Genomic DNA, 14,521 nt, shown 5'->3' with positions numbered 1-14,521 from the left:
GCCCCCGTGCAGGCTCTCATTGCTCCATAAGAAAGCAGATATTCCAAACATTTTAATAAATGTTGTCTATAATTAACAGCACAATAAGGTTATGAATTTTAATCTCTATATATTAATTTTATATTTGTATGTAAATTATTTCCCTGACCTGGATGGCCCAGGCTAGCCTGATCTCGTCAGATCTCAGAAGCTAAGCAGGGTCAGCCCTGGTTAGTATTTGGATGGGAGTCCTCCAAGGAATACCAGGGTTGCTGTGCAGAGGAAGGCACTGGCAAACCACCTCTGTTAGTCTCTTGCCATGAAACCCCCAAAAAAGGGTCGCCATCAGTCGGCTGTGACTTGACGGCACTTTACACACACACACACACATGTAAATGATGCTGTTAAACTGATATTAATTGATCTTTTGATCGTCATAAATGTTGATTGATTGAAAAAGACAAGTATCTAAACCTTGTGGTAATTTTTCCCTTCTTTATAGAAATCAAAGACCTGAGTGGAATTCTGTAAACCATCTCTTATTGTGAACAAAGGCCATGTGTGTTGGAATACCACTTCCTTGATTGTATTACAAAATGTTCCTTTTTTCCCCTCCTGCTCTTCAGAGCCAAATCCTCCAATTGATGAAGTGATAAGCTCTCAGGGAGTGGTGGACAGGTTTGTCGAATTCCTCAAGAGAAGTGACAACAGCACACTACAGGTGAGCCATTTGGAAGAATGGACTGTTACGTATGGTTGGCCAGAATGTCAGCTGTTTGAAAACTGAAGTTCCTGCTCTTGCACAGAGGTGCTTGATAAAGTTTATGATCCAACACGTTGTATGGGATTGCTAAGGAATCAATCACAAAGTGGTATCTAACACCAAACCAAAGAATATATATAAGAAACCCACTTTAGACAAGTCTCCTGAAAGTATGCCGTTGCTGAAGGCAAGAGGCTAATTAAATAAACTCTGATACACTATCCAAGGGTTTTGGTCTTGATAGATTTTTAAAAAATTAATTATTAAAGTAGCCAGTAAAGTTAGACTTAAAAAAGTGTATGCTACAGCATTGCATGTATTTTAATGGCTGAGGTTTTCTTATGGCTTGTAAACAATGTCTGTGGCTGTTACGATTTTATCACATTGTACCTTTGCAATGCTCATCCCACTTATCTCTGGGGAGGCGGTGCATGGATTTTCATGATAAATAACCCACTGCACCTCTGGCTGCAAAAATAAGCTCAACCAGAGAAAGCTTGTGATGTGTTCCCAAAGATGCCACAGACTTAAGTATCTCCAAGACGAGAGGACAGTCTGAGGGAAACTGTCGAGAATGCATTTCTGCTTCCACAGGACTGTAAGCCCCTGAGGTGTTGAGCCACTTTGAGATGTGCTAAGATGCAGCCGTAAAGAAAGTGTGCCAGGACCATTTTCTGAACTGTGGTACTCCCAGCAAAAGAGTTCCAACAGTACACAAGTTGAACAGCTCAGCAAGTGCCGAAACCAAAATCTGGGCAGACCCTTCATCAGGCGGAGCTGTTGTGTTGAGGTGTTATGGTGAGGGCATCCTTTAACAAGCTGCTGGTGTTGCTTTTCAGTTTGAAGCTGCGTGGGCACTCACGAACATTGCCTCTGGCACCTCTCTACAAACCAAGATAGTAATTGAGGCTGGGGCCGTTCCAATCTTCATTGAGCTGTTGAGCTCCGATTTTGAAGACGTCCAAGAGCAGGTGAGGCTTTTTCAAGGTTTGATGCTTGGGGTTAGAAGATTTTTTTAAAGAGATGGTTTGTGGCTCATGTCTGAAATATTTTCTTTCAGATGTATTCTGCCTCTGGCAGATGTCTTGCAGCTTCAGATTCCTAGTTGTGAAATGTTATTTAAAAGGAAGAAAAGCTGTGACTCCCTTCCCCAAAGCGTGCCGTTGGCTGAGCTGCAGTGGTGTCATAGAATGTTCAAGCATTCTAACTGCTCAGAGCAGATATAACAGCAACAGAATGTTGACGCAGTAGAGTTTTTGCGAGGAGGGAAATGTTAGGCTAATGCCTCGGTGTTGGCAGGAAGCAGGACATGGGAGAAGCATTAATGCTTGGTATATGGAGAGATTCAGAGGAGATGGGGAGGAAAGGAAACGCTGGAGACTGGGCCGCCATTTCAGTGATGGCAAGAACAAAAGAGAGTCGTAGGTGGATTTCTTGCTGCTTGACCTGGCAGACCAAACCTTAGCAGCAACTTTCTGGAGGGCTGTGAAGTTGGGTTCAGGTACACAGGATGGAGTTCGTAAAGAATTGTGCTGTACCCAGTTAGCATCAACTGAAAGCTGCCATAAGCTGGTGGAGCCTTGGAGTCACTGTTAATGAGCAGCCCGGAGAATGGCTTTCTTCTCCACCGTTGCCTCCTCTCCCCTCCATTCAAGGGCTGAATGTTGACGCTCGTGCCCTTCTTCCAGGCTGTTTGGGCCCTGGGGAACATCGCTGGAGACAGCTCTGCTTGTCGTGACTACGTCCTCAACTGTGGCATCCTTCCTCCTTTGTTGTTGTGAGTAGCCATTGAGGCATGGGGTAGAAACACTAGGACTCTTCCAAATTCCGTGCCATTTGTCTTGACCCAGGGGTCACATCTTTGTGTGTGCTTCCATTCCATTACTTCCATGGCATTGAGCAGGAAACATTTCATTGGCTGGAATGAACTGTGTGTAGACCCAATAGTTTTGTTCTTTACAATGAGGTTCTTACTTAATTGGCTTACTGAGAACCTGGAAGGATTTTCCCCAGACCAGACTGGCTAGGGATGCCTGCTTGGGGATGCAGGTTACTTTGTAATGTGCAACTTAGCACTTGCCTGATTCATTGGAATTGCTGTACCAGCATCTTCTGTGTGGCACACTGTGTTAAGTACTTGCTTGTGGCACACTGGTTTAGCAAAAGATAAGCTAATCTGAAGAGTCTGGGTGTGTAAGTATGGGAGATATTCTTTATCCAGGGAGATCTAGAAGGTCTCTTGTCCTTTCCTGAAAAGTGTTCAAACAGATCTCAATTCTTTGGAAAGTGGTGACTGAAACCCACCTCATTCAGAAAGGTTAACAGGTTCAAATTCCCCATTTCCCTAGGGACCTCGAAGCTTATGGGGTTGTTTTGTAAGGCAAATGAGCCAGCATGGTGTAGTGGTTAAGAGCGGTGGTTAGGAGCAGTGGACTCTTAATCTGGAGAACCGGGTTTGATTCTCCACTCCTCCACATGAGCAGCGGAGGCTAATCTGGTGAACCGGGTTGGTTTCCCCACTCCTACACATGAAGCCAGCTGGGTGATCTTGGGCTAGTCACAACTCTCTTTGAGCTCTCTCAGTCCCACCTACCTCACAGGGTGTCTCTTGTGGGGAGTGGGAGGGAAGGTGATTGTAAGCCAGTTTGATTCTTCCCTAAGTGGCAGAGAAAGTCGGCATATAAAAACTAGTTCTTCTTCTTCAAATCCCTCTTGCTCTGAGTAGGGCCACTTTGCTATGTAGTTATGAGAGTGAAAATGTTATATTCCATCTAAGCTCCCCTGAGCTCCTTGGAGGAGAAAGTGAAATAAAAACTTGCTAATTTAGAATAATGTGCAGTTGAAGTGTCAACTACAATGCAGTGGATATTTTGTCTTGGCATGTTGGAGGCTCTGGAGTCAAATCCCCCTTGAGCTTTGAAATAAAAGTTGCTCTGGTTCATCCTACATGACTATGCAGGGTGTGAAACCTGAATTGTGAAATTATGTGCAATGAAGAATGGATTTAATTCTGTTGCTTTCGGGATGAACAGACAGTCTTATGCAATAAATGACAGCTGTCAGGACAAACAGCTGCAGCCAGAGAGAGTAAAACTTATTTTGTATGTCTCTTAGGCTCCTCACAAAGTCTACCCGATTGACTATGACGCGGAATGCTGTTTGGGCTTTGTCGAACTTGTGCAGAGGGAAGAACCCACCCCCTGAATTTGAAAAGGTGAGACATAAGAAAGTGCACCACTTGCCTTCTCCCTTGCCCCAGGCACTTCAAGTTTACCCACAGAATGAGATAGTACAATTCTGGATTATATTGCTTCATATTTTAACGGCAAGGGATTAAGGGTTCACATTACTTAACCCTAACCCTGTGAAAAAACAAAATTCTCCGTGGCGAATGAACACTTCTGGAAGAAATTTTATTTCTTATTCTTAGTTTATTTTATTTATAGTCCACCATTCTTACTAAGATTGAAAGCAGATTACACAGTGTGACTCAACACAACCGGGAGGATGACACATCTAATGAGCGATGCACATGAACACATGAAGCTGCCTTATACTGAATCAGACCCTTGGCCATCAAAGTCAGCTTTGTCTACTCAGACTGGCAGCGGCTCTCCAGGGTCTCAGGCGGAGGTCTTTCACATCACCTACTTGCCTAGTCCCTTTTAACTGGAGATGCCGGGGATTGAACCTGGGACCTTTTGCATGCCAAGCAGATGCTCTTACTACTGAGCCATGGCCCCTCCCCAGTGGGACTGGGGTTGCGGAAGTTTGAACAACACAAAAAATATGAGACATGATATGTCTTAACAATGCAGAGCATGGAATTACACAAGCAGGAAACAGTGCAGTAGGAACAGGAAAATACATACAGCAACAGATAATACATACCCTACACAGTGGTACAGTCCTGTTCCCTTCATAAAGCACCTTCCTGAACTTAGTGTAGCCCTCTTAGGTAGAAGTTAACTTCTTCTCTGTTTTGTGCTCGCACTTCTCAAGAACATACAGTACACTTCCATGCTGTCATACAAGTAGAGGGATGGTAGGAGAAATACCGAAGCCAGGGGGGCCTGCTTTATATCCCTTTATGTGCTGAAAAGCAGTATATAGCCTTTCAGGGGCTTGCATCTGGAACCATTAGCACAACCAGCCCCGCAAACCCATGGATTTTAATTTCTGCCAAATGGGCCACCAGTACAGGAAACCTCTTGGGTGTGTGTAATTAATCTTTGCTCTACGTCAACGCTGCTGGTCACCAGCCTGTTGTTCTTTTGTCTTATGGGGGATCCTTTCTAACTTTCCGCTGTGCTTGTGCTTCTTGGTAGGTGTCGTCCTGTTTGCCCGTCTTGTCACGTTTACTCTTCAGCAGCGACTCAGACTTGCTGGCAGATGCCTGCTGGGCACTCTCCTACCTATCAGATGGCCCTAATGAGAAAATCCAGGCTGTAATAGACTCTGGGGTATGTCGGCGACTGGTGGAGTTGCTAATGTAAGTGTCCAGCCTATGAAGGAAGTTGGAATTAGTCCTTTACCCTTTCGTCCCCAGCGTGGTGTCCATTCGCGTCACGGTGCTCACTGACACCTTTCCTGATGCCCACCAAGTGTTTTTAATAAGTGGGTAGGGCTTTTGCAGGTGGGCTTTTGTGCATCAGGGCTCCTGACTGGCCATTGGAGATGTGATTGGCTGTGCAGATTTTTAAACATGTTGCTTCAGCTGCCAGCACAGGACAAGGATCTTTGCTGTGTGTGACTGAAGGTAAGTTGTGTCAGCCTTTGAATGGCTGGCTCCACTTCCTGTAGCAGGCCATTTTGTGGCTGTGCCTGCCACATCATGTCAGAATTCCAAAGGTGCCCCTAGGCTCAAAAAGATTGGGGACCTCTGCCTTGGAGGTTAGAGGGCCCCCATCTCTATAGCTGGAACTTAGAGGATGTGTGTCTTGCATCAGCACAGGGGTTGACATGTTGGAGGGAGTGGCGGAGGGAGTGTGGGTAGCTCTCCTTAGACCATTGCACAGCATAAGCTCTAGATTTTAGATCCGGATGGGTTCCTGGCGACTCTCAGGAACTTCCTGTTGCTGTGACTGGTGCTTCTATGAAAGCCCGGGCTGTCCTGTGAAATTGGAAAGTATCCTGCTCCATAGACGTGACTGCTCTGAAGCAGGAGGCATAGTTTGTGGCTGGGCTTGGTAGCCAGCACTTTTGGCCTGTCAGTCAGCTGTGAAGTCCGGTCCTGTCAACAACATCGTGTTATTAAGAACAATTCGGCTTGCTAACTATCAGTGTGTGTTGCCTTCAAGCAAGTATCTTATCTAAATTAACAAATTCATTTTCAAATTTTTTAAATTGTGATTTGTTTTGTAACTTTGACTGGGACGCCTTTTCAAATCTTTCGTCACATGACATCACTTTCATAATAAGCTCAGATGCTGTACAGCATGTAAACTTCCTAGTGAGAGAATTTTCTTAAAATCTGGGCCAATCCCTATGCTCTGTTTTGGGTTTCCCTTGTAGCAGAGCCTCTCTTTGCTGCCGAAAAGGCCAGTGCAGTGCTTGCTTTACATTCCTCTTCAGAAGTGTTTATTATGATGGTGAAGATGACTGACAGGTTTTTCAAGAACCAGGGAGTTCTGTGGCACCTAAAAACAAACGTGTTTTGGGTGGCAAGACTTCTAGACCAGTTTTTCAGATAGTTATTCTAGGTATGGGGAGCGGCATAGCTAAGCCTACAGTACACGCTTTGTGTGCAGTGGTCCCTTAGTTCAGCCACTGCAAATGGATATGTCTTTGGTAGCAGGGCTGAGAACGATCTTCAGATAGGATCTTCAGGACTTCTGCCTGTCAAAAGTGCTGTTCTAAGACAGACTAGTGGTCTGACTCCATGGAAGACAACTTCCTATGTTCAAAGCTGCAATCCTGTGCATGGGAGGGAGCCCCAGAAAATCCATCTGGAGTAAATGTGCATACAAGCAGACTGAAACTCTGGATACTGGGTCTGGAAAAGCTGCTTTGCAGAGATCTGTAGCAAATCTGACTTCTTTAAACACCCCTCTATTCTTACCTGCTAAATGGGGTGCTTCTGATAGTGGTGCCATGCTTTCACTTTCTATCTTCTCTTTCTGACTGAGAAGATACTGGGAGGGAATGGGAAGTTGAAAAGGCCCCCAAAGATGCATTTGAGGCAAAGAAACACCTCTGCTGAAAATGATAGTAAAAATGTGCTGTGAGCCTGTTATTGCAACACTTGTAAAGGCACAGTGCAGCAAATTGGTTTAGAAAGGCATCCACCAGGATGAAAAGCATCCTTTCCACTAGCAAGCTGGCAAAGGGCTTTTGCGGAACACTGCTTCTATGCATCTTGCATGGTCCTGTAGAGTCTGCTTGGCTCCCTGGTTTATTGTGGAGCTGGGGGTAATGAAACAGGCTGGTAGATGACTAAAGTGCAAGTGGAGAAAAACTTGAGATATGAATGTGTCTAGACATGAGTTAGAACTGATCTTTGTGCATACTTGGTAGCCGTCAAGGTGTTGAAGCAATTGCGTCTCTGCCACTGAGTCAGCACAAAGCCATCCAGCTGTTTAGCTAATTGACAGGGGGCTTCTTTGTTCTGCCCTGATACAGGCTCTGAATGTTCGGTAGCTCAGTGTGACATCTTTGCAAGACATCGTGCAGATTAAATAATTTGAACATGCCACAACCAGACTCCACTGCTTTAACAGCTGAATCTCAGAAGCTTATTTAAGCACAGTCTTGGTTGTTTGGATGAACACCCGTTACTGCAACTTGACAATATAGGCATATGGCTTGGGGGAAATCAGCTGACATTCTGGGCACTTGACTCTTGTTCACCTGGGCTGCTTTAGCTGAGCTGGAGAAGATTGTTGAGATGGTTCCAGGATATAGTAACAGCAGCTTTAAAGGACGGGCATTAGTATCATCTTAAAGGAGAAGGTTATTAAATCCCTTCTGGAAGAAAAAAACACCGGTCCCTGGCTTAGACTTCCCTTTTCTGGGCAAAGTGTTTGAGTATGGCAAGACACCTCCAGGCTGTTTTTTTTGGGTGACAGATTTAGGCCTGTTTCAGACTTGGGTTTTTAGGGCTTAAAGAACCTCAGTTGCCAGGATGGATGACTAGTCTAGAAACATGATTGTTCTGGATCTCTTGCTACGGTGTTCCTCTGGATTAGAAATCAGGGATGCTGCATTCTGGTAGTTCCATTTCCATCTGGCTAATCAACACTTGAAGGTGATGGTTGGATATAATTATTTGAGCCCATTGCTCTTGTGCTACCTTCAGGGCTCTACCCTGTATCTCTCCGTGCTTTTTAACATTGTATGTGGTTTTAATTGTATAAATGGTTGTGAGCCACTCTGAGCCTGACCTGGTCAGGAAATGGTGGCAAAAGTCCAAATAACAACATCTACACAAAACCACTGGGGGAAGTTTCCCCGGATTTGCAGTACAGTGTCACCAATATGTAGATTCAACATCAGTTCCTTTGAATCGGATACTGAAAGCACTTCCTGGATGCCATAACAGGCTGGTTGAGTAGCCAGTAAACAGTTCCAGTCCCAATAAGAACACCTTTAACCAACTTTGGATGGTGTGACAGCTGCAGTCATTCTAGAGAGGTAGAACTTGGCTGCTGTTACCTATACTGCTATAACATTTAGGTTAGGTGACTTTAATGAGCTTTATATGGGCGCTGCCTCTGAAGTGTGGTGCAAAATACAGCAGCTGGATTTCTGGCCAGCACTCATAGAGAATAACACGTCATAATAATAATAGTGTGTTATCAGGTTGCAGTTGAATCATAGTGACCCCAGGACCATGAGGTTTTCAAGGCAAGAGATGAGCAGAGGTGGTTTACCATTGCCTTTCTCTGCATGGCAGCCCCAGTCTTCATTGGTGGTCTCCCATCTAAGTACTGACTATTGCTGACCCTGCTTAGCTTCCAAGCTCCTCTGAGATCAGTCTGCATTGACACTCTTTGATTCAGGAAGTTTTGTAGATGGTAGGAGAATCTCAATTCAAAAGCGTAGGGCGATATGAAGACACAGTTGTGTAAAGGCACAATTTTGCATCCGGCAAATCTCTCAGCTCATTGGACAGAGTGTATTTATTAACATGTATACTCTGCCTTTCCTGTTGGCTCAAGGCAGCTTTAGGCAGAGTTGGGTGTGGATATGGTAAACCAAAGTCCAGCTCCCCTGCTGTGCAACTTGGCATCATGTTGCTGTGTATAACCTGAACACTTTTAAGGCATATAGTCGTATTGAGTTGCAACGCCGTGGGGTGGTTCTGGTGCTCGCATGACCAGTGCTGAATGCAGCCCACACCAGTGCCCCATGGAACAGAATGGGAAGGATCTGTATTGGCACAATTACTCACGTGTGTTTTGATTCTGCTGAGAAGGCAAAGATGAGCTCTGTTTGAACTGAAGTGTTCCTTCTGCTGCAGGGATGTGCAACGGCTATGTTCTGTTCTTCCCCCACAGGCACAGTGATTACAAGGTGGCTTCCCCAGCTCTGCGAGCCGTTGGCAATATTGTGACGGGAGATGACATCCAGACTCAGGTGATAAAATTAGAACCAAGTTCTGGAACCTACTGGATTTACCCAAAAGGAAAATTATATTTTGTCACTTTGTTTATGGCTTTCTGAAAAAGAATCATAGAGTTGGAAGGGACCACCAGGGTCATCAAGTCCAACCCCCTGCACAATGCAGGAAATTCACAACTACCTCCCCACCCACACACTCAGTGACCCCTACTCCATGCCCAGAAGATGCCCAAGATGCCCTCCCTCCCATCATCTGCTTAAGGTCATAAAATCAGCTTGCGGGGGTGGGAGCGGGCCTAAACCACTTTCAGACTTCATTCACTGTTTAGTATAAACTTGCCCAGAAAGGGAAACGAAGTGACAAATCTTAATCCAAGCTCCAATAGATCAGTAGGGGTTTGTATGAATCTGCTGGGCCTACATCTCCACCCAGCCTCTGGTTAGGCTCCCCCCCCCACACCCCTAGTGACCAGAAGATGGCCAAGATGCCCTCCCTCTCATCATCTGCCTAAAAGAGATGAAGGTGTTGTCTTCCACTTGGGCATACAGATCTGCTGAGCATGGGAGGTGATTCACTCTGCACACGGGGAGAGGGGAGAGCTTTAGAGAAAGCTTGACAGGGGTGGTACTAAAAGCGACACTGTATCTGCAAACACAGCCTTTCAAAGTGCTTTGAGTTTCAAGGGAAGAGAAAGGACTCCCGGGCTAGCTTTAGACACTGCAGTTCCTTGCCTGGCAAATGGTAAGAAGTGGTAGGAACAGTGGAGGTGGGGGATTTGCTCCTCCACTGACCCATGTTTCTGGTTCAGAGCAGCAGTACTTTTGCTTCTTCTCCTGTGCTTCAAGCTGGAGTTGTCTAGCAGTTCTGCTCCCCCCCCCCCATGAGAGTGAAACTAAAAACAACAACAACAAACCACTTGTTTCACAGCAGCTTAGCACAACATTAGTTATAGCTGTTATGAGCTTGTGGACATTTTTAGATAGGGAAGGGTAAGGCAAGTAGTTGATTTTAAAAATCCTTCTGGATTGGAAATATAACACCTTCTGTTGGAAAAGTGTGACTTCCTAGCTTACAGAAAACATAGTGACCTGGGGGAGGGGATTATCAGTGCATTTACACCCTTCTAAACCCATCGATTCCAATGAATTTAGAAGGGTGTAATTCTGTGTAGAATTTTGCTGCTAGTTGGTCAGTTTTTCTGAGCCCTTGCTTTAGTAGTTCCACAAGTTTGGGGGTGGTTCAAAAGCTAGTCTCTTGCCTTTATAAATTTGAAAGTGAGATCCAGTACTACTGGGAACAGTTACAATGCGACAAGGTCCAAAAAGTGAAACTAATTATTTACTACTGTTGTCTATATTTACCGCATATTGATTCCTGTTTAAGAAAAACATTGTTTATATACTGCTACCTTTTTATGAGGGGTTGTTTTTTAACTTTAGCATCATCTGCTTTTATGCATAACATTCTCTTTTTGAGGGGAGGGGGGCGTCTTACCTTCAGGGTCATATTCCTTTCAAGTAAATGCAGTACAGTTGTCTTGTTCTGCAACTTGGTAATGATCAAGGGGAATAATACAGTTTGGGCTTCTGTAAGGAGATGTGCAAATGCCAGTAGATGCCCCTCTGTTGTAAAAAGGGATGCTGGTTTAATTTCAAGGGATAGCTGCTTGTTTTGATAGGGGGAATACCAAAATGAATCTTGCATCTGGAATTTGTGGCGAATACTGCAAACATCTTTCTTTCCAAATCTTGGGAGAAGGTGCTTTGTGCTGTTTGGGTAGGTTAGAGGAACAATCTCCCTCTAGCTAATGGCTTTTCCTTTCTTAGGTGATTCTGAATTGCTCAGCTCTGCCTTGCCTCCTTCATCTGCTCAGCAGCCCCAAAGAGTCCATCCGGAAAGAAGCTTGCTGGACGATCTCCAATGTCACAGCAGGGAACAGGGCTCAAATACAGGTACAACTTCCCATGTGAGAAGGCATCTGTAGCACATTTCTAGCCTGGTGTTTCAACTTTCAGACTTTAGTCTGCCTGTCCTTTTACTGACCCTACTGCAGCAGTAGCAGTTTGCCCTTCTCCTATTTCTTGATGGTACATTTATCATGTTAAGGGGCTTAATGGTGTGATTACTGCTTTCTTTGACAGTTGATATGATGCGGGGGGGGGGAGAGACTGCATGAGATTAAATGATTTCTCTGCAATTTCCAATTTAAATTCCAGCCCCATGTTGAATGGAAGTCTTACTGCTGAGGCGCCTTAGTAACTAGCCATGCAAGAAATGTTATTTAGGAGAGCTATTTGCTCTCAGAAACACATGAAGCAAAAGCTGTGGAATTAGCGATTAAGAAATGTGCAAGGTTTCTAAAACAGCATGATGCTCCGATTGGCATAATTTTGGAACATGAACTTCCTGGACAGGGAGGGAATGGAGAGAGATCCAATCTGTAATGAACCAAACAGTTGTTCACGTGCATTGCCTCTTTTGAGGCTTACTGTCTCCAGAAGGGGTGTGTGGTGAAAACTGTAAAGCAAGATTGTATACAAACAGGGTGGCTGAAAAGAGCAATGGTTCTGTTCTGGTGCATGCCAAGGCTAATGGCCAAAAGACTATGCAGCATCTTCAAAGCATTTTACTACTTCATTTAAAATAAAGAATAGCTTTTAAAGTAGCAAAATGCCAGCTTACAAAAAAAAAGACAAATTCCATGGGGCTAATCTCAAGTCCACTGCAGGTCAATCGACAGCTAGAGAAGGCAACGGAATGATTTGATATGCGGCAGGCCGGGTGGATGGATAGCTTGGAGTGAGCAGTAAGTTCATCACTACAGGGGTGTCATATATATTATCTTCTCTTCCCCCCCTCCCTCTCCAGGCTGTCATAGATGCCAACATTTTCCCAGTGCTGATTGAGATATTGCAGAAGGCTGAATTCCGGACACGGAAAGAGGCTGCATGGGCAATCACAAATGCTACATCTGGAGGAACCCCGGAGCAGATCAAGTAGGTTGGCAAGTTGGTTTGCCACTTGGCAAGTCTTTTCCAGCCAACAATTTTGAGCTATTCCTGGGATGTATCAAGCACAGCAACATGAACGTGACAACTTGGATAAAGCCTCCAGCCACTTTAGTGCTTCAAATTCAGTTTGCTGGCTTGTTAAACTTGTGGAATCAATCTACCCTGTTTGCCATGTCATTGGCAGAGTGCTGTCCTAACATGTTAGTTAATGCAGGGGCCAAATGTATGGCTGTCAGGTAATAATCTTCACATTTCAGGGGTGTGACCCTCATATGGCTTCCCTCATACAGCTTCCAACGTGGTGTAGTGGTTAAGAGTGGTGGTTTGGAGCGGTGGACTCTGATCTAGAGAACCGGGTTTGATTCCCCACTCATCCACATAAGCGGCGGAGACTAATCTAGTGAACTGGATTTGTTTCCCTACTCCTACACATGAAGCCAGCTGGGTGACCTTCTGCTAGTCATAGCTCTCTCAGCCCCACCTACCTCACAGGGTGTCCGTTATGGGGAAGGGAAGGTGATTGTAAGCTAGTTTGATTCTTCCTTAAGTGGTAGAGAAAGTCGGCATATTAAAAATCAACTCTTCTCCTCCTCCTTCTCTTTCCAGGTACTTGGTAAACCTGGGCTGCATCAAGCCACTCTGTGACCTCCTGACAGTCATGGACTCCAAGATTGTTCAGGTGGCTCTCAATGGCTTGGAGAACATTTTGCGGCTGGGCGAGCAAGAGGCCAAGCAGAGCAGCACGGGCATCAACCCTTACTGTAGCCTCATCGAGGAAGCATACGGTAAGTCTGAGAGCGGGCGTGAAATTGGCGGCCCTGCTGAATTCCTTGGCCTAAAAAGATCTTACGTGATTATATTTTGATTTGTGAATACTTTTTGGTAACTGTGGGGGCAAAAATGTGTTTCTTCTCCAGGCTTGGATAAAATAGAGTTCCTCCAGAGCCATGAAAATCAAGAGATCTACCAGAAGGCCTTTGACCTGATTGAGCACTATTTTGGTATTGAGGACGATGACGCCGCTTTGGCTCCCCAGGTAGACGAGAACCAGCAGCAGTTCATCTTCCAGCAGCCAGAGGCCCCCATGGAAGGCTTCCAGCTATAACATGTGCTGAGCATGCGTGGGGGGAAACACCATAACTTTGCTGGGAAGTTAACCACAGAGAGCCTTCCGTCTCCCAGCCCCCGTTCTCTTGTCTGCAGAGCGCAAGGCTGCAAAGCGCCCACTCCACCGGTTACAAATGGCTTTCTCCTTCACTGTCACCTGGCAGTAATGCTTTGCTCTCATGAGGAGGAGAGATTCTTACACACACACACACACACACACAGTACATGTATCTTTTTTCTTTTGCTGCTCCACAGTGTATCAAAAGCAGGGGCGAAGGTGGATGAAAGAAGAGGTGTGCATTTGTGTTACACCTTCTAGCATGTGTGTTCCCCCCCTTTTCTGTGGTGGCTTTTCCTCAAATGTTGTGACTTTTCACTTGGGTACTTGAGACGACACTTTTCAGTGGGAGAAGGCAAAATGACAACACACTGGAGCCAAGGAGTCTAACCCTGGATTCTTTGGGCTCAACTATTTAAAAATACTTTTTTGCACATGTTAATTTTTATTAAAGACTCCTTAATCTGCCAAAAGCCCTGCTTTGGCCCTCACTTTTTTTTTGTTTTTGTTTTTTTGTTTTTGGAAAACCTTCTTGCCAAACAGCACCTTTCGAGGGATGTGGGTCTGGTTGCAGCCACAGTCTTCTTCCTCCTGCCCCACTGTTAAAAACATCCCAGTTGGCAGGGTGCAGGAAAAGCTGGACAATGCCCATCATCCCCCACCACACGTTCACAAGACTTTATCCTTGGTGGTGGGGGAGGGGGGAGATTTTTCTTTGAACTGAAAGCAGCAAGCCCTGCCCCCACCAGCCCCTAAAGGTCCGCTGTGAGGGCGCAGTGCATGATAAAAGGACTTGAAGCACAGCTACCACGGAGGTGGGCTTCACTTACACTTGCTACTGACTGAAGTGTTGAAAACTTGTGGAAGAAACCCCATCTTGCATCTTTACTTGAAGAAAAAAAATATTCAAAACTTACGGAAGCTTTTTTTTTTGGTTCATGTCCCTCCCCCCTTCCCACACCCTTGGACAGTTGTTATGGGGACAGATGTGATTTTCTCGGGGGGGGGGGAGTGATATTAGCTACACCCAGTGGCATAAT

General features: G+C 45.3%; 2 protein-coding genes across 3 annotated transcripts in view; both read left to right on the top strand.

The window, feature by feature from the left end:
• Nucleotides 1-13,624, top strand: part of KPNA6 (karyopherin subunit alpha 6) — a 35,478-nt gene extending 21,854 nt beyond the window's left edge. For both annotated transcript variants that reach the window (XM_056847049.1, XM_056847050.1), the window contains exons 5-14: nucleotides 606-700; nucleotides 1,582-1,713; nucleotides 2,431-2,519; nucleotides 3,857-3,956; nucleotides 5,071-5,234; nucleotides 9,241-9,319; nucleotides 11,132-11,257; nucleotides 12,174-12,301; nucleotides 12,923-13,101; nucleotides 13,234-13,624. In XM_056847049.1, coding sequence (XP_056703027.1) covers nucleotides 606-700; nucleotides 1,582-1,713; nucleotides 2,431-2,519; nucleotides 3,857-3,956; nucleotides 5,071-5,234; nucleotides 9,241-9,319; nucleotides 11,132-11,257; nucleotides 12,174-12,301; nucleotides 12,923-13,101; nucleotides 13,234-13,421 — 1,280 coding nt within the window. In that variant the 3' untranslated portion in view covers nucleotides 13,422-13,624. The remainder of the gene's footprint in view (nucleotides 1-605; nucleotides 701-1,581; nucleotides 1,714-2,430; nucleotides 2,520-3,856; nucleotides 3,957-5,070; nucleotides 5,235-9,240; nucleotides 9,320-11,131; nucleotides 11,258-12,173; nucleotides 12,302-12,922; nucleotides 13,102-13,233) is intronic.
• Nucleotides 1-14,521, top strand: part of EIF3I (eukaryotic translation initiation factor 3 subunit I) — a 130,200-nt gene that overhangs the window by 39,059 nt on the left and 76,620 nt on the right. The gene's annotated exons all lie outside the window — the stretch shown is intronic.

The sequence above is a fragment of the Euleptes europaea genome, chromosome 3 (genome assembly GCF_029931775.1).
Source record: "Euleptes europaea isolate rEulEur1 chromosome 3, rEulEur1.hap1, whole genome shotgun sequence".
NCBI lineage: Eukaryota > Metazoa > Chordata > Lepidosauria > Squamata > Sphaerodactylidae > Euleptes > Euleptes europaea.
This window is presented reverse-complemented; position numbering and strand designations above follow the sequence as displayed.